The 19,081-nt window shown below is 52.2% G+C and overlaps 1 protein-coding gene across 1 annotated transcript in view; it reads left to right on the forward strand.

Moving 5' to 3' along the window:
- The first annotated feature begins 3,238 nt into the window (after positions 1-3,238).
- The window catches only part of Crispld2 (cysteine rich secretory protein LCCL domain containing 2), a 54,371-nt gene continuing 38,528 nt past the window's right edge, over positions 3,239-19,081 (forward strand). The window contains exons 1-2 of the mRNA XM_050165185.1: positions 3,239-3,379; positions 17,272-17,586. Of these exons, the coding sequence (XP_050021142.1) occupies positions 17,347-17,586 (240 nt within the window). The 5' untranslated portion in view covers positions 3,239-3,379; positions 17,272-17,346. The remainder of the gene's footprint in view (positions 3,380-17,271; positions 17,587-19,081) is intronic.

Here is a 19,081-nt window from a genome sequence, read left to right on the forward strand (position 1 = left end):
TTCCACTTGTGTAGGGCTGTGGTCTGTGTCCCTCTCCTTAAAGCTGATTAGACTCTGTGGTTTCAGCAACGGAGAGAGGCATACCGCCAACCCCAGGTCCTCAAAGGCCTCCCAAGCCACCTGGCACCGTGGGAAAAGTGTGATCATCTGGCACTGTCCACTGGAAAGGCTGGATGGAGCCACTATAGCCAGCAGCCCAGCTGGGTTCCTCCCACCCTCCAGCCAGTTTTGAATGCCATTGTCAGTGTCTAGCCCCAGCCAAACAGCTGACTGCAGCTAAGGAGGGGCCCTAAGGACAGACCCAACTGCACCTTCCCAGGTTCCCCCACCTAATACAGAATAGGCCAAAAAAAATAATGGGGTTGTTAAAGATGTCGTGTGTGTGTGTGTGTGTGTGTGTGTGTGTGTGTGTGTACCATAATGCTGGGTATCAAAACATGTATGTATGAATACAATTACACATCCTTAACAACAAATAACCACTATATAACTGGAGCACTCTGAGCCAAGTCACTATAATATAGGACAATTTGTTACACAGCAGAAGTAACTGTGACATTCCATTTGAGAAATTTGTTTAGTTTCCCTGATGCAATAACAAGAAATGAAATAGTTCTGAAGTACCCAGTGTGCTCATCTTGTATAAATACAGGCTCTCTAAATCTGCTCCAGCCACTTAGAGGCCCAAGTCAAGGACTCTCCTTGTCCATTTGGGCTTCTAGGATAAGACACTGTCGGCTGAAGGAGTTGTACACAGTGGAGCTTGGGAAGTGAGGCTACCAAAGGCTGTTTCTTTGTTCATAGATGGTCTTTCCCTGTGCTTCCACAAGGTGGGGGAAGGAAAGGAATTCTCTGGTCCTCTTTATAAGTCTTTGGGGATCTCACCACATCCCAGCTCTGTCCCCATATCTTCCCTGGTAATTATTTCTTGAGAAAAAACACTAAGACATAGTAGGGGCTCCGGCACAGGGTACCTGGATTGGGTGCCAGCCTCACAGATGGACAACCAAGTGTGCTATGGAAAAACCTTTGTATACTGTAAATATGTATTGCTCTCGTTGGTAATAAAGAGCTGATTGGCAGATAGCTAGGACTTATGGGGCAGAGAGAATGCTGGGATGTAGAAGGGCAGAGTCTCAGGAGATGCCAACCATGCTCCGAGGAATCAGGACTTGTAGAAAATGAGGTGTCAAGTCACATGGCAAAGCATAGATAAGAAATATGGGTTAATTTAAGTTGTAAGAGCTAGTTAGTAATAAGCCTGATCTATCAGGTGAGCATTTGTAATTAATATAAGCCTCAGAGTGGTTATTTGGAAGCAGCTTGTGAGACAGAAACTTCCGCCTATACTTGACCTTCTACCTTCACCGCCATGTCCCCCAGTGTCCCTATCTGTAAGCAGAGTCCCACTTTCTATTGGGCTGTGAGAAGTTGACCAGAAGCTGCCCTTGAAGTTCCCGTGCACAGCTCCTGACACACAGAAATGATTTTGGGTGAAGGAAGGAGAAGAAAGGGGGCAGGTTAGGAGAGACGGCCAGAGGGAAGGGAAAAGGGAAACCGAGGGAGAACAGGAGGGAGAACTGAAGGTTCTGGAGCTGGTGCAGGGATAGGCATGCAGAGGAAGACTTGGCGTGGCTATTTGACCTGAAGATGACAGGCTTGTAGAATTCTTGGGTGGGGAGGGGTGTCCCAAGAGCCATCCTATGCCATCAAGGAACCTCACAAAGTTGCCATGAAAAACACCAGTAGGGACGTGGGGTGGGGCCACTAGAGCCTGGGACTTCTAATTGTTAACAAGCCCCTCCCACCCAAATGTTGAGCCTCCAGGGCAACCCTGTCCTTCATTACTTCCGGTTCCTGGGTGGGTATGGATCTAGGACCCAGTTTATCCTGTTCCCCTGCACCCAGGCTTAATGGTCACAGGCAATGGTGACACAGTGGGCATGAGCGTGGAGGCCTGTGACTCAGGAATGTGCCCCGGGATCTCTGTGCTGGTCAGCCCCTTCATTCGGGAAAATGGGGATGTGGGCAGCAGCACCAATGTCTGAGGGTGGTCAGGCTCGGGTCCTCAGCACTCGACTCCTCGGCAGCACTGGCTCCTCTGGTACTTGGAAGAGAGCCCAGCGCGTACCAGCAGGTGTGTACCTGCTTACTGGGTGTGTGAGTGTGGCTCAGACCATGATGCTCCCAAAACTGACAGCAGAAAGGAAGGAAATTAAAAAGAAAAATAAAAAAGGTGCCGGGTGGTGGCACATGCCTTTAATCCCAGCACTTGGGAGGCAGAGGCGGCAGATTTCTGTGAATTCAAGGCCAACCTGGTCTGTAGAGTTCCAGGACAACCAGGGGTACACAGAGAAACCAGGGGTACACTCGAAAAACAAAACAACATGAAAAAGGAAGAAAAGAAAGATAGTAATGTACATCTAAATTTTTATCTGCAGAACTGCATCAAGGATTTGGGCAAAGATCTCTGGTAGGAAATCAGGTTCCCCAACTTGCCGAGGTCCTAGAGGACCCCAGATCTGAGATGCCACCGGGGTCCTCTGCACCTGCTCCTAGCTCCTAGCAGTGTTGGTGGAGATATTAGTGAGAGTCCTTATTGTCAAGGGGACCAATGCCAGCCTCTTAGTGGTGGGTGGTCTTTTCCAATCCCACTTTATGTGACTCAGAGTGGTCTAGGTGTCTCTTAGCTCTTTTGACCCAATTTCCTCACTTGCCCTTAAGAACCCTTTGGTTTGGGAGTCAACCACACCTAATTTCCCAGATTCTGACCTCTGGATACTTGCCCCAGGTAGATGCCAAATGCCCTGAGGCACACGGTACTAAGCTTGTTGGAACCTGCTCGGGGGTTCCCGAGGAGGCAGGCATCCTCTCCACACGAAGTGGGATGCTGCCTGCTCCCTGTATTGCTGGGGACCTGGAGATCCTGTGTTTCCATTTCTTAACCTGGGAACCGGCAGTGGCGGATAAATCCGCACACGCTGGCTCTGCACATGCCTCTCGGTGGTCTGTCCTGTCCTCCACTTGAGTGGCAGAGTCGGGTGGGGTCCTTGGGCCACGTGTCCAGTCCGCTGCGCACAGTAAGCATTCAATGAAAACGACTTTTATGGTCACGGCTAGGGGCCGCGCTCTCCTTGAGCACTGTGGTCCTCAGCGCCTCCTCCCGCCCGAAGGCAGCAGGGCGGGGCGGGGCCGGCACGGCGCAGCCCAATCAGCGTTGCCTGTGGGCTTGGGGGAGTGGCCCAAGGAGCCCCAAGCTGCTACTAGGGGCAGCTCGCCTAGTGCGGGGACCCACTCGCAGCGCCCAGCATCCGCAGGGTCCCAGCGCCGCAAACTACTCGCCCAGCTCCGCCCAGGTTGAGACCAGAGTTCTGCTCAGGTGAGAGGGGACTCGGTCCCGCTGCTCTTTTGTTTGTATGAGAACAAGTCTCTCCGCGAGCCCAGGCTGTCTTCGAACTCTCAGCCATTCCCCTGCCTCAGCTGCGGTGTACCCTCTTTCTGTCTTTTGCGACGCTCTTTCCCTGACTAGGGCAGATGCGGTGCTTCAGGGCTGCGTGCCGCGGCACTCTGCCTGTTCGGGTGAAGGAACGGAAGCACAGTTACGAAGCCTTTTGGCAGGGACTGACTAACAGTTAGGAAACTGAAGAGCCGGGACCCCAGTCTGACTGAAGAGGCAGCTCCGCGCTCCACCGGAGGCGCGCGCTCTTTTGCCCTCTCAGTGCTGTTTGCCATCATTTGGGGAGGGGTAGTGTGTTGTCAGTGGGCGTCGATAGCTGGAACGCTGATGGCTTGGTTGCGTTAGAGGGGTGTTTCACCCTGTGTGAATAGGGTCCAGGTGATCACAGGGGCAAGTTCCTTTTGTCCCAAGTTACAGAGCCACGCCCCTTTCCAGTTTCGTTGGCAACAGGCTTGCAGTGAGGAGGTCTCCTCCCGGTTTCAGTTAAAAGTACTGAGGGTCAGAGTGGTAAAGTGAGCTGTACCAGTGGGGACGGGACCGGAACCCACTTCTGACTGCTTCCAAAGCTTCACATAGTTGTGTCCAGGTATAGCGCAGTCTGGCCTCCAAATCAAGTTAATCCTCCTGTCTCCGTTTCGCCAACGTGTTGGAATTACAGTTATTCTAGAGAATATTTTAGGGAACATTTTTTTTTTCTAAAGTGGGCACCTTGAATAACTCCTCCTGTCAGGAGTCTTGGCCCCAGGAACTAGGAGGTTGGCTGCCCCATATGAGGAAAGCCAAGGCCAGCTCCTTATGGGGTGTGTGCAGACTCGGCGCCTGGCGCCAGATGCCTGCTTCTGCAGTCCAGTTTGAACTGGCCATCTTTCCAGGGAAAGGTGAGTTGCTAGGGTGACTAAGACTGCGAGAGAGGCTGTCTGGATGCCTGGGTCTCCTGGAGCCAAGAGTGGGTTCTGGGTGTTCACTGTTGGTCCTGGACTGTTTGATCTGGTCAAGTAGAGTGAGCCCCCTTTTCCAGATGATCCCACACTCCACACATAAGGTCTGGAGTCCGACAACCATAGAGAACAAGGCCGGAACGTACCCTCTGCCCTACACAGACCGAGGGGTGTGCCAGAGTCTTGTGTAGCATGTATCTGACATCCTGCTTCCGCCACCATCTCCACCACCTCCCACCCAAGAAGGAATAGCAGGTATGGGTGGGGCTATATTGCCTGTGCTGGGGTCTGTGCCTGGGGATCTGGGTCAGTGCTAGCTCAGAGTCCTGCTTCCCGGCTGGAGGTGCAGTGTGGCTTGTGGTATTATCCCTCCCCCTCTTGGTAGACCTGGGTCTAGATGTGAACACTCATGACTTATAGGTCCTGCCTTTTTTTTTTTTTAAATTGTTTTTATTGAGCAATATATTTTTCTCTACCCCCCCTTCCCCTCCCCTCCCCTTCTACCCTCTCCCATAATCCCCATGCTCCCAATTTATTCAGGAGATCTTATCTTAGGTCCTGCCTTTTTAAAGACAGCTCTCTGTCCTTTGTTGCCTCTGCTTCTCAACCTGACCTTCACAGGGGACTTTATTTAAAAGGGTCCAGGAAAAACAGCCAGACAAGAGAGGAGAAACACAGAGGGAGGTGCTGATTCTTAGAGGGACCAGCAATGACAGTTACCATAAGGCTGGCACCTGGCACTTCTCTGGAACATCTTGTGACCCACTATGTCCAGGGTTTCCTCGAACAATATATCTCAGCATGCCCTGCGAGTGGGCACGCCCCATTCCCTGCTGCTTAAAGTGCACGCATGTGCAGAACACAAAACAGCTGAGCCTAGGGAGTGCTTCGCCTCTAGCTGGGCTCCCCCAACTCGCAGGTTCAGAGGAAGTTGTTTTGCCAGGTACAAACACGCTTCTCTCACTCTGCCATAAGGGTGCTTTTAGCATCTCCAAGCACTTGGCCCCAGGTGGGGGTGGGTGGGAGTAGGGACCGACAGGGCTCTTCCCCAGGGTGTGGCCAGCACACTGAAAGCCTTGCCTGGTGACCTGGGTCAGCGATGCTCCCAGATCCTGGCTGCTCTGCTGCAGAAGGGTGGGGTCGGTCTGCAGGCGCAGGGGGGGGGGGACCTAGGTGGACAGAGGAGAGCGTGGGGACCTTCGGAGCTCCCACATGGCACCCGTCTTGCGTGGATGACACAGGAAATGTCTATGGGCACGACCCTGGTGCTGACCATGGCCTTGTGGGAGCTGGCGCGAGGCTCTTCTCTGTCACCAGTGTAATTTGTGCATAGGGGAGGTGCCTCTGTGTCTGCTACTCTGGGAACTGGAAGCTTAATTTTTTTTAAACTCACTGCATTTGATGAGTCCCAGATGTGCAGAGCCCGTGTCAGTCAAGAGGGCTGATGGCTCGGTGGTTTTTCAGGAAGGGAGACTGCAGTGCAGCCTGGCGCCATCGTTTCACTGAATGGAGAGTTAGCTTACCCAGCAATGTCCCCAACAGAGCACCCTGCCCCAGAGCAGGCAAGGACCGTCACATGACTAGGAACAGAGTCCAGGCTTTTCTGAACCAGCCTTGTTCTGTTTTCTTGAAAGAGTATAAAATACACATACACATAAAATCTGCCATTTTTATTTTTTTAATTTAAAAATCGTATTTATTTATTGAGTGTGTGTGTGCATGTATGTAGGTATGTACATGCTAGGGGGCATGTGCAGAAGTCAAAGGACAACTTGTGGGACTCCATCTTTCCTTTTATCCTTGTAGATCCAAGCACGTGATTGAATTTAGGTTTTCAGACTTGGCACAAACACCTTTCCCCGTGGAGTCATCTCACTGCCCCAGAATGGACCACTTTTTTTTGTTTGTTTGTTTTTTGAGACAGGACTTCTCTGTGTAGCTTTGAAGCCTATCCTGCAACTCGCTCTGAAGACCAGGCTGGCCTCAAACTCACAGAGATCGCCTGCCTCTGCCTCCCAAGTGCTGGGATTAAAGGCGTGCACCACCACCAGCCGGTTCAGAATGTCCCATTTAAAAAAATACTTATTTAGCTATTTTTATGCGTATGTATTTGTCTGCATGTGGGTTTGTGCCCACAATAGTATTGCCCAAGGAGGGTAGAGCAGCATCAGATCCGCAGAACTGGAGTTACAGATGGTTGTGATCCTGCGATGAAGGTGCTGGGAACCGAACTCGGGTCCTCTGCAAGAGCAGCAAGTGCTCTTTCTTAACTGCCGAACCATCTCTCCAGCCCTCCAAAAACGCTACCACCTTAAAGTGCACAGCTGAGGGCATTTAGCGCATTGGTAGTGTTGTGTGGCCAGTGCAACAATCTGATTCCAGAACATTCTCAACATCCTGTGTCCACGAGCAGTTGTGCCTCAGGCTTCTCCTCCAGCACTTATCGCTGCTTGGTGTCTTTGGACCTTCTCTCATTCTGGACATTTCTCACAGGTAGAATCCTGCAGCCACCTAGTGTTTGTGCCTGGGCATTGTCAAGATCCATCCATTTGGTAGCATATATGTGAATATATTTACTGCATTTTTTTTTTGGAGACAATGATTTACAATGCAGCCTTGGACGACCTGAAATGTGCTCTATAGACCAGGCTGGCCTTGAACTCAGAGATCACCTGTCTCTGCCTCCCAAGTGCTGAGATTAAAACCATGCACCAACATACCTGGCTTTACTGCTATTTTTTTCAGTGTGCAAAGTGATGGTTTCTCTATAGCATTTTCTTTCTTTTTGGTTTTGAGATGGGTCTCACTGTGTAGGCCTGGCTGGCCTAGAATTCACAATGTAGCCCAGGCTGGTCAACCCTCTTATTGATTATAGGTGTGCCATCACCATGACTCATTTTTGTGCTGGGGTTGGAAAAAGGCATGCAAGACCAGTGTTCTGCTAATGAGCTACATCCCAGCCCCTCACTGAGGGATTCTAGGCAGGCACCTGCTGTACCTCTGGGTTGTATATCCCATCCTCTGTCGAGCATATATTTCTTCTCATACTTCTGCAAATACCCTGCTTAGTATTCTGGGAACACTATGCACATAGTTCTGTAGATGTGTATGCTGAGGAGACAGCAGGTCACGTGCCCATTGGATGTCTAATGGTGAGAAAGCTGACTCCTTCATCCTCTGTGAGGAAGCACCATCAGTTTGGCTCTCTCACCCAGATGGCAGTGAGCTCTTCCGTGGTGGGTACAGGCAGACACTGTGGCCTGGAGTTCTGTGGCAGGGCTGACGTCTTGGCCTGAGTCACAGCAACCCACTGAGAGTCCTGTCTGAGACATTGCCCTGGGGGAGCCCTGCTCTGTTCCTCACCCCCAGATTGCAACTGTGGTATTTTCGGGCAGACACCCCCCTTTCCAGGCCATGGGGACATGATGATCCAGCCAGAAGGAAGGTTGCTTGGCTTCTAGTGCTGCGTCAGCTTAGGAAAACCCACAAAATTGGGAGCGGGGGAGGCCTAATGAGGGATTTTGCAACTTTTGGACCATCATAAAAAAAAAAAAACCTTACAAACTCTGAAAGCCCGCATTTTCAATCCAATTTCTGGAATGTGTCATGTTTGGATGCTGAATGGCAACATTCCAGAAGAAAAGGCAGCCACAGTTCCATTTTGCTTGTAGGCCAGAGGTCCCAGAGCTAACCCTGTCCCAAAAGTCTTTCAGGCGGGACGAATCGCACTTGCTCTCGAGGAGTGGGGCTGGCATTAAGCCTGTGTCTTCTGACCCTTCGTGGAGTGGGCCCGGGACACCAGGCCAAAGAGATCATGTTTCAGCTGCAGGGAAAGGGAGTGGGCTGAGAGGAGCTGCTGACCATGCTAGGCTGAGCTCTGTATAGGTCCACAGACCTGGGATGGGGATGGCCAGGGTGAAGGATCAGCTCAAACGAGGGTAACTCAGGGTCTACCTTGCCATCATGGGTTGAAGCACTAAGCAGCCGCTACCTAGGAGCAAGTCATGAAGGAAATAGAGTCCTTTGCCTGGGGATGTAGCTTTCCCTAGAATAAGTTGTGCTGCCACAGTAAGGGTACTCCAAGGACTCTGGGAATATGGGGTTTTCTGGAGCCCTGCGCTTACAGGGGGCAGGGTAAAAGCATCAGGTGGGGCCATCTGTATATCGCGCCATGCCATGCCCTGACTTTCTTTGCCAACTAAGGGCAAACCCTCTACACCTCTGGCCTGTGCTGTGCCCAGCTGGCCAGTGGCCACTGTATGGTTTGCTCTGGTCTGATTTTTATCCCCTAGCAAAATTCATCAATCTTCCTGAGTGGTAGGGAATAGGAAATGACTTGAAAATATAAATCTCTTCAAACACTCAAAGCAATCCTTCCTGCACGAAACATGAAGTAGGTTCTAGGATTGGGCAGGTGGTAGAAGGATCAGCCAAACTCTGGAAGTGTTGGAGTCTGGGAAATGTTGGGTTAAGGTGGGGTAAGGTGGACTGCGGATGTAATGACTCAGTTGGGAGAGCACTTGCCTAGAACGTACGGAGCCCTGGGTTCCATTCCCTGTACTCCATAAACAGGGCATGGTGGCACACACCTCTAATCTTAGTGCTAGAGATGGAGGCAGGAGGATCATGAATTCAACGTCATCCTCAACTACATAATGAGTTTGAGGCTAGCCTGGGCTATGTGAAGATCCTTCTGAAGCAAACAAATAATAGAACAAAACCAAAGGTGGGGATGGAGGAGACAGCCAGGCTCTCTAGAACAGCGATTCCCTCAGTGGAGTCCCCAGATCAGCAGCAACCCTTGTGACCTCAATAGAAACATAGGTGACCAGGTCCCACCCCAGACCTGAACCAGGGAGTGCAGTTGGCATCTGTTCTTGTCTTTGAAACAGGTACTGCTATGTAGCCCAGGCTGGCTTTGAATCTGCTAATCCTCCTGCCTCTGGAGGAACTTGGTTATTGAAACCTTCTCGTGACCCCAAACTAAAGAGAAGGGTGTTTGGGGCTGGGGTCCCCTTAGCATTGCAGCATGTGGGAGGCCTGCTTTAGTAGCAACCAATAAGCCCAAATCGAAATCTTTCTTGGGAAGCATGCCCCGCATGGTGGCGCTCCATGTGCATGGCTGATTCCAGATGCTCTGGAACCCCAGCAAGTGTCACAAGGATCTTGGCATCCTTCCAGAGCATGCGTAGTGGCTCTGTGTGCCGGGGACCTTGCTGGGTGCATTTACTTACCTGCTCTGAAGCCAGCTTTGCACCAGCCAAGCACTGCTCCAGCTGCAGGGATGTGGAGACGGCTAAGTCAGCAAAGTGCTTGCTGCACAAGCCCAAGAACCCGAGTTCAACGACGCTGAGTGTGGTGGCGTGTGCCTGCAGTCCTAGCACTGCGGCTTGCTGGCCAGTTAGCCTAGGTGAATCTGCAAGTCACAGGCCAGTGGGAAACTGCGTTTCAAAAATGTAAATAAACAAATAAGGTGTATGACCCTGAAGAGCATCTACCCATGCACACGCACACGCACACACACATACACAACACACATGCGCGTGCACACACACACTAGGCCTATCTGCAACAAGTAGCATCGTCACCACACACACGCACACAGCTTCCCCACACGTCCTGGCGGTCCTCCACGGCTGAACACGCTATTTATTTCCAGGACCTTGGCAGCCTGGTGAGCAGCAAGAGATATTTTCATCAGGGCCTTGGCAATGGGGGACAAAGTGCCCTGCCAGCTAGGAGATGAACCCAGCCCTGTCTGGGTGAGGTGCTGCGCTGCCTGGCGGGCCCTTATCTGGACTCCTTCCTCGCTGTTTACTTTTCAGGGCTGTCGGGGTCAGTCCCAGCCTAGAGACCCTTGAGGGCCCAGGCTAGGGTGGGTGCGCTTCTCCCCTGTGTGCTGGTGAGGTTTTCGAGTGGCCATTCATGCCTCTTGTAATTCGTCTTTCAAACAGTCTGAGCAAACTTAAACAAACCCGGCTTTCATTGAAGCTCAACATCTAAGGGACGATGGGCAATTACTCATCTGCTGTCAGGTAACTCTCCTCCCAGATGAGGCCACAGAGCCCAGCCAGCCTACAGAGGTCTCTCAGGGCCCTCCTGTCACCCCACCCCCAGGGTAACCATATCCAGACTTCTAATGGTGCAGGCCAGGTTTGAACTTCACATGAAGGAACTGTGTGTGTTTAATCCTCAGAGTCTGGCTGGCTTTGTGCCACACGCAAAGGTGAGGCGTTGCTGGTCTGCTGCACACGGACAGGCTTCCAAAGTTAAGCCAGACCTCAGCCAGCACTTACTTCCTGCAAAGGCTCCTCTCTGCATTAGCCAGAAGCAGGACCCCTCACAGTGGCCTTCGAAGTGCCCGGCTGCCTGGCCCTGGCTGCCTATAACCTCACTTCTTTTCTGTGTTTGACTTTGGTCCCATGCAAGTAGTATAGCCTCTGCGCCTTCATCCTTTCTCCACCCCAAAGACAGGGGCCACCACCCTACCTCTTCAGGGCCTTTTCCAGCCTAGATCCTGGTACCAGTGTTGGCTGCGTGTTACCTCCCTTCCTGGGGAGCCCTACAGAGGAGACTCCATGTCCTAGTCCTTGCTCTGTCCTGCTGAAGTTGTTCTGCCTTCCTAGGGGCATTGCAGTCCTAGGGGCTGTGTGGCTAGTCCAGGTTGTAGCCTGTCTTTCGAAACAAAGTCCATCTGGGATTCAGATTCACCAAGAAGGAGCACAGAAAGAGATACAGTGGGCACTGACCAGACAGACATTGATTCGTGGGGCCTTTGCACTCATCCTGGCCCAGTCTAGCTGTATTCCTAAGAAATAGAGTTGTGGAAAAGGCCCTCTGGGAGGGTAGGATTTGAACCCAGGCCTGACTCAGACATGTTTCCCGCACTGCTCATGACTCTGGCACAAGTCACTTCCTTTTCCTTGGAGATGGAGGGCTCTTTTTCTTCATCCAGAGTTTGATATGAAGTATTGTTGTCAGGGAGACCGTCACACATCAGTAGAAGGAAGTCAGACCTAGGAGTTACGCATGGGTTATTATTTTAAGAATACCCTAATTTATTATCTGGGCGCTTAATTTGGCTTTTTTAAAAAAAAACCATATTATCTTGGCCTGCAGTGATCATGCTTGGCTTCAGTACAAAATAGTTTAAGCATTTGTTGGCTGAGTCTTATTTATGTCCAGAATTAGTCCAGAATAATGTTTTAGGCCTTGAATCCCAATTACTGAACAGACTGAGGTAGGAGGATTACGAGTTCAAGGCCAGCCTAGATGTCTTATTGAGAGCCTGGTTCAAAATGAGACGGGAAGAGAAGGCCAGGGATGTAGCTCCGTGGTAGATTGCTTAACAACCACGAGAGAGGCCTTGAGCTCGTTTCCCAGCACCACGTAGACACTCCATCAAGTTGGCTTAGCATCTTGTGTCTATTAAGCATCCAGATTTGTTCCACGAATCCTCGAAGGACTGTGTTCTTTCTGGGGGCACAGAGGACAGTATGCTGTGAGGCAGTGTGCACTGTTGGCCGGCACCTGGGTGTGGAGAGCTCGGGTGGTGTGGGGGGTGGCCAGCAGGGCCGGAGCCAGCCTGCCATCTCCCTTGAGTCAAAAAGCAGACAGGATCCAGTGAGGAGGGGGAGACACCTCAGCCTGCTGTCTGCTGCTCACCCAGGCATCTGTAATGGGATGTTCTCTGCTTAGCCCTGGGATCACTGCTTGGAAGTGGGGCTGAGTGTCCCTCCTCCCAGCCACACTTCATTCCCGGGATTTCTGGGTGGTTTGTGGGTATGACTCTGCTCAGTCCTTGGCTTTCTCCTCAGATGGAAGCTCTCTCTTTGTTAGATTTGAGGAGGAGCAGAGCTGGGGAAGCCCCGCCGCGTGGGCTCAGTGGCTGTCCACTCAGGGCTCTGGGCTGAGGCATCGCATCCATGTGGGGCAGTGGGACAGAGTGGCTGCCTGGGTGAGATGGATAACGGGAGGCTGGAGTATAAGGAGTAAACTGGCCCTGCCCCTCAGGCCTCCCTATGACCGTGGCTGGGCTGTTACTGTCTTTAGCTTCCTCCTTTGTGAAATGGGCTTGTAAAATCAGTGACCCCATCCATTGTGGCGATGATGACACATGAGATTCCAGAAATGAAGGAGCGTGCACCCACTGGGCCATCCCCACCCGTCACACCTCGGCCAGGTCATCACCATGGTCATGCACTCACCAGTCTTCAGTGTGCCAGGACTGAGCCATCAGTTCGTGGGGGCTGACAATTTCCTGATAGTTCGCAAATCAGATAACAGCACCTCCATGAAGGCTAATTCACACAGACTTGAAGAAGGCACATTTGAACCAAAGGCAGCAGAGTCTTATGGCTCAGGCTGTTTGGGCTGCATCTCACTGTCTGTGCCCTGAGCTGGCAGATGGCCGGTGGGCAACTGCGGTGATTTTTCCTATGGACACTGTCTTCAGTGACTTCACGCGGATCGGGAGCATGAAATTGGCCACAGTGGCACATGTGCACCAAAGGGATGGGGGAGTGCCACAGAACAGGCCGTCCGCTTGAGTGTCTAACACGTAAGAAGCTTGCTGTGGGCAGCTAGCGGGAGAGGTGCGCAGTGCAGACCCAATACTGGGGACCCAGCTCCCAGACAGACAGAGGAGAAGGCTCTCAGATGCTGAGCTTCACATCCGTGCACAGTTGTCTGGGTGGTTCCGAGCCAGGCGGTGACACTGACCCTCTGGCCCTATGTCCTGGGACCTTTTCCCCAGAGAGCCATGTAGCTCAGGCTGAAGGCTATCCTGAGCTATACCTGAGTCAAGAATACTGGGGCTTCCTTTCTCTCAAGCATGAGATGTTTAACACGATTTTAAGGCTCCGTTTGGCTAAGGCAAAGATAAGACTTTGAAGTAACAGTTACACAGAGACCTATCCCCTCTTAGCCCTTGGTCCCAACTGCCTTCTTTTGTTTGTTTGTTTGAGAATGGGTCTCATGTAGCCTAGGTTAGTCTCAAATTTACTATGTGGCCGAGGATGGCCTTGAATGTCTGATCTTCCTGCCTCTACCTCCTGTGTTGGGGGTGGAACCAAGAGGCTAGGCACCCTATTGGCTGAGTTGAGTCCCAGTCTAAGCCTTTGAAAGCCTGTTGCGTTGTGTTTCCAGTAGGACTAACTCATTATGTCTATCACTCGAAGATGTGGGACTTAGAGAGCCTCCCTGTATATGTAGATGCATCCCTGAGAAGCTGGATGCTTTGTCTGAGGCCACACAGCTGGTGGGGGGCAACGTCAGGGATTGAACCCAGGTTCTGTTTTCCTGGAAGCCCAAGATACAGCCAATAGAGTCCACCGTGGACCACAGTCCTTATATGGCTCCTCCGATCCAGAACGGAGGAGGCATGCCCCTCCCCGTTCATTCCATAAATATTTATTGAGCAGAGATGTGTCAGACAGGCTCTGGGACTCGGTGGTGAGCAGGCTGACAGGTCTATGGAGTGATTAATTCCCACAAGGCTTTCCAGGAAGGGGAGCCCATGGTGAGCAGAAGTTCACTGGCGGGCTTGGCAGCGGGCATGCTGGGGTCAGGGGCTGGGCTGAAGGAACAGCGTGTGCAGAGGCCGGGCCAGCAGCTGGTGTCTTAGCTCTGACATCTTCTTGGCAGGCTTCCTCAAACACAGAGCAGCTGGGCCGCATGATGCAACAACCTTCCCCGTTGGCCCCTCATTTCTGGACCAGGGGCTTTGCTGGCTTTTCAACAAAACCTCTTTTAGAGCTCTGAATGGCATCAAGTGCCATCCGGGACTGGTGGGGTCACTGGAGGGCTAATATGACGGCAGCTGCATTGTCCTCAAGCCTTGAGGAAGCTGGGTTTCCAGCCCTGGTTCTCTCTCCAACTGGCCACCCAGACTCCAAAGCCTCTTAATGCGTACAGGACTCAGCTTTGTCTGCTGTAAAATGGGGCTGCAGACCTTCCATCCACAGTCATGGCCCAGTGCATGCCCAGCCCTAGGAATGTAGGCATTCCAGCAGAGTTGATTTCACAACCCGAGTCTCACCATTGGCCCTGGAATCCTAAAGCATGGTCTAAGCTTCCTGTATCCCTCTTGCCTTGTTATTGTGGGAACTGGATGTTTTAGCTCCCTGGGGTCTTCTGAGTTCTGTTTGGTAACTCTAGCAAAAGAGAGCGAGATCATGCAGAGATCCTCTTGGCTGTGTGGGCCTGCAGCCCCCCAGGGGGCAGTCTAAGTTGGTGAGCAATAGAGTGTCGGAAGGTTGGTAGGGGGAGGCTCCTCTAGAAATAGTATTGAGGGTCAGAGGGATGGCTCAGTGTGTAAATAGATCCCTGTGCAACCGTCAGGACCAGGGTTCGGGTCACTAGGACCACTGTAAAATTGGGGCAGGTGTGGCAGCCACTGTAATACCAGGACACAGGAGACAGAGGCGGAATCCCAGGAGCAAGCTGACTTCACAGACTAGATGAAGCAACAAGAGCCTCTGCCTCAACAGATAAGGTGCAGAGGGATTGAGGAAGACCTCTGACATTAACCTTTGCACATGCGTGGATACCTGTGGGTATGCATGCAAACATGTGGGGACATACATACGCACTCATGCACACTGTATGCAGAAAAGGAAAGAAGAGAAAAGAAAAGAGGTGAGGGTATTGAATTTGGTGAGGCCAGGGAGAAGCAGGTGAGAGAGAAGATACCAGGAATGTGAGTCTTATCCCAGACGCTGGGGGAGCTGGGGCCCCGTGCCCCACTGTGTCCAGCTGAAAGGCCGAGGGAATGAGGATGCGGCCGCAGCTGGAGAGGGCAGCTCACAGCGTGTCAGGGACACAGCACAGATGGTACTGCGTGTGTGTTTGCCAAGGAGGGGCATGTCCTGGGCGAGTATCCCAGAGGATGGACAACCATCTTAACTCAAGCTCTGTCCCTTTTGTAGAATGAGAATCATAGGACCACAGCTCTGGGTAATGGAGAGCCATGGCAGCCAGGGGCTCACACGGCAACTAGAGAAGGGCAGGACTCCTTCTAGAAGCCGCCAAGGTTCCTTGTCCGAATCAGCTCGTCGTTGCTCAGTTCTGGTGATCCAGGACAGCATGTGTGCCTCCTTCACAAAAGGTTTGGGGCCCGTGCAAAGACTTAATAAGTGGGTAACGGTGCTTGTGTCCAAGCCTGATGACCTGTGTTTGATTCCTGGGGCCCACACCGACTACAGTGAGTTGTCATCTGACCTCCCTGTGTACCCCATGACAAGCACGTATCACACACAGGTGAAAATGGTAGAAAAGGCTGATATACATATGCAGTACCAAGGAATGGGCAGCAAGTGCTCTTAACTACGGAGCCATTTCTCCAGCCTCTTAGTTTTTTATTTTGATACAAGATCTTGTCAAGCAGTGTAGGCTGGTCTTGAACTCAAAATATACTCCAGGCTGGCCTTGACCTCGTGGTCTCTGGCCTTAGCCTTAGAATGCAGGAATATGCTACCACATCTGGCCCTGACTCTAGTTTTGATGCAGCTGTTTGGGTAATGAATGGGGAATGGTCCCCATAGGCTGGGATGATGGGCATGTCCCTGTGTACCATGCTTGTGGCTTACTGCTTTGACACCAAGCACCAGGTCGTGGGGTCTCTTGTCTTTCTCCCTCCCTCTTGTTCCTTATAGCTACAGCCCAGCAACACCTGAGACACACCTCTTCCTGCCTCTGTATTGCCAGGTGTGTAGTTAATCTGCTGTGGCCTGGTCTCACAATTCACATGCCAGTCATGGTACCTGAAGCCAGGAAGCAGAGATGGAGCTGTGGGTGAAGCTGGCTCCTCCTGGGGTCCTCCTTGGCTTACAGGTGGCACCATCTCTCTGTGTCCTTCCATGCTTGTCCCTCTGCTTGTGTTTGTGTCCTGATCTCTTTTTTATTTATTTTATTTTGGTTTTTTTCAAGACAGGGTTTCTCTGTGTAACAGTTCTGGCTGTTCTGGCACTCACTCTGCAGACCAGGCTGGGCTCGAACTCATAGAGATCCACCTGCCTCTGCCTCCTGATGCTGGGATTAAAGGCGTGCGCCACCACCATCCGGCTCCATGCTGTATTTATTAAGACCAAAGCATAACCCTATCTGGCTCCTTTTACCCGCTGTGTAATTCTCCACTCCGTTTTCCCTTCCTTGTCACCAGTCTATTTACTATTCCCCTTACTGATTGTACTTTGATTGTGTATGCCTCAGTTAGGCCTAGGTTTTCATCTGGTTGAACAGAGTAGTGTCACATGGCAATCCATGCTCTGGGCCTCTGGGCCCTACCCTTCATGCTACTCCAGTACAAAGCAACACAGATGGGGCATTGCCACGGTCCCAGGCTGGACAGGCAGTGACATGTTTTGGTGTGTCACTTTGACCTGACTATGTGCAGGTGGGGATGCACCTATATAGCAGTGATTGACCTGAGAGGGTTTGGGCCCTCTGAATGTTCTACATTCTTTGTGGCTGGGCCGTTGCACCCAGTGGGCCTTCCATGGTCCTCTGGCTGAGCAGGGCAGGCAGGCTTGACTCTGATGTACTAGAGAGCCGCTGATGGGACCCTGGAGAGTTTCCAGGGTGGGAGGTGAGAACTGTGACTTTGTCAGGGCACCCTGACTCTGCCCTGCCTCCTGGGACAGCAGCAGCTCTCTCAGAAACTCTAGTTCACCTTCCATCCCCTCCCCGCCTCTGTTTACCCTGCTCCTGACAGTCCCAAGCCCATAGGACAGGTACATACCAGGCGTTTCTGTGTGAGCAAAGACTACGGGAGACTTTGGCCAAAGGGACGGAGCCCTTCCTATGCTGGTTTGGTGGTGTTGGGCAGAGCTGACTTAGTTCTAACTTGCTGTCTCCTGTTTCCTCTTTTCTTTCCAGAACTTTCTGGTACCCAGCCCTGCCTCAGGAGCCCAGGCTACCCTGTCCCCTTAGCGTGGCTGCAAGCGTGGGGCCATGAGCTGTCTTCTAAATACTGTGGTCCCAATGGGGCTGGTTCTGCTGGTGTGTGGAGCACAGGCCTTTTTCCTCCCCAACACCACGAGCCTGGAGAAGCTGCTGAGCAAGTACCAGCAGGCCGAGCCACACTCCCGGGCGCGCAGGGCCATCCCCTGGTCCGACCGCCAAGAGATCCTCATGCTGCACAACAAGCTGCGAGGTCAGGTATATCCCTCTGCCTCCAACATGGAGTATATGGTGAGTGCCCACTGGGATGATGGCAGGCAAAGGCCGATGCAGTATCTTATGGTTTCTTGAGAGGTCTCATGTACTTACTATGCAGTTGGGGATGACTCAACTTCTGATTGGTCCACATCCAGCCTCTTAAGTATTGGGGTTACTGGTGTGCAAGGCTCCCTTTCTGACAGCTTAGGCTGCCTCCAAACTCAATACGTAGTCAAGGATGACCTTGAACTTGATCTCCACCTCTCAAGTGCTAGGGTTGCAGGTGTCCACCAGCATGCCCAGTTTCTGCAGTGCTGGGGATGGAGCCCAGGGTTTTGTGCATGCTAAGCAAGCACTCTACCGACCAGCTCAGCTACAAGCATGCTACCTACCGAACCACACCCTCCCTCACCTGTGCTGTTCTGATGTCTCATTTCTCTTTCCTTCAGTGGTGTCAAGGTCCGGCTTCTCTCCCTCTTCAGCCCTGTTTGTGTCCTTGTCCCCCAGGTCCCAGTCCCACTTCCTCCATCAGCAGCCAATGACTTTCCTTTAGAGACCACTCTGGTACTAATGGGTCCTTCCTGGTCTCGAGCTCTGGAATGAGTGGCCAGCTATGTGGGCCCTGAGCAAGGCTACCTTTGGGGAACATGGTACAAACACCCATCTTTTCCCTTGGGAAATTTGGGCAGTCTTCCAAGATGTCAGCACGTGGGGTGGCTGTGTGCTTTTTTGGGGGTGTAGAAATGTAAAAGGGCACCCTGGGTCCTGGGTTGTCTCCTTCTTCGGCTGCTCTGACAGATACTTGGTCTTTGCAAAGGATGACAGAAGCCTCAGAGGTCTTTCTTCCTGAGCTCTTGCTGCAAGATGTTTGGGTAGCCAGGTGAAGTGGTCACTTGACCCTGAGTTCCGACCAAGGTGGAAATGTCCCCCTTGACTGGTTTTCCCGAATCAGTGTGGGGATGAGGACAGGGAGAGGCTGGTCATGTCCCACAGGGTCTCTTGTTGCTCAATGGCCTAGACCCTCTACTTTGGTAGCTTTTAAAACTTAGAGAGATTGAAGCCTTCTGTTTCCCAGGCACTGCCCAGGGTGGCTGGGTACCATTCACACATGGATGGGGTTCCAGCGATTGCTCAGAGAGGCTATGTTGTCGATGGTAGCTTCAGGCCGTCCTCATACCCCCTTGCCAAGGTTGAGACAGCTCCTGCTGGGGGACCACGCCCCAGCAGCACTCCCTGGGCAGGTGGATGGGGTAGTGTGTCTTCCACCAGAGGTGCCATGGAGAACTGGGTTGGAGGTGCGAGCATGAAGACCCGAGGGACCCTGGTGGGAACCTGGGAGAACAGGAAGCATTAGTCCCAAGCTGCACATGGGAAGCTAGACCCAGAGCGAGTGATCTGGAAGGGTCTGGCCCTTGACATCCATGGTGAGGCTGCCTGTCTCCACACCTGATGTGTGCGGTGAACACGAGAGTGTCCGGGGACAGGGCTCCCTTCCCTACCTTTCAGTCCTCCGCATGCCTGAGGATTA

This window comes from Alexandromys fortis, unplaced genomic scaffold (genome assembly GCF_014885135.2).
Source record: "Alexandromys fortis isolate MF-2015 unplaced genomic scaffold, M_Fortis_MF-2015_v1.1 scaffold_165, whole genome shotgun sequence".
Classification (NCBI taxonomy): Eukaryota; Metazoa; Chordata; class Mammalia; order Rodentia; family Cricetidae; genus Alexandromys; species Alexandromys fortis.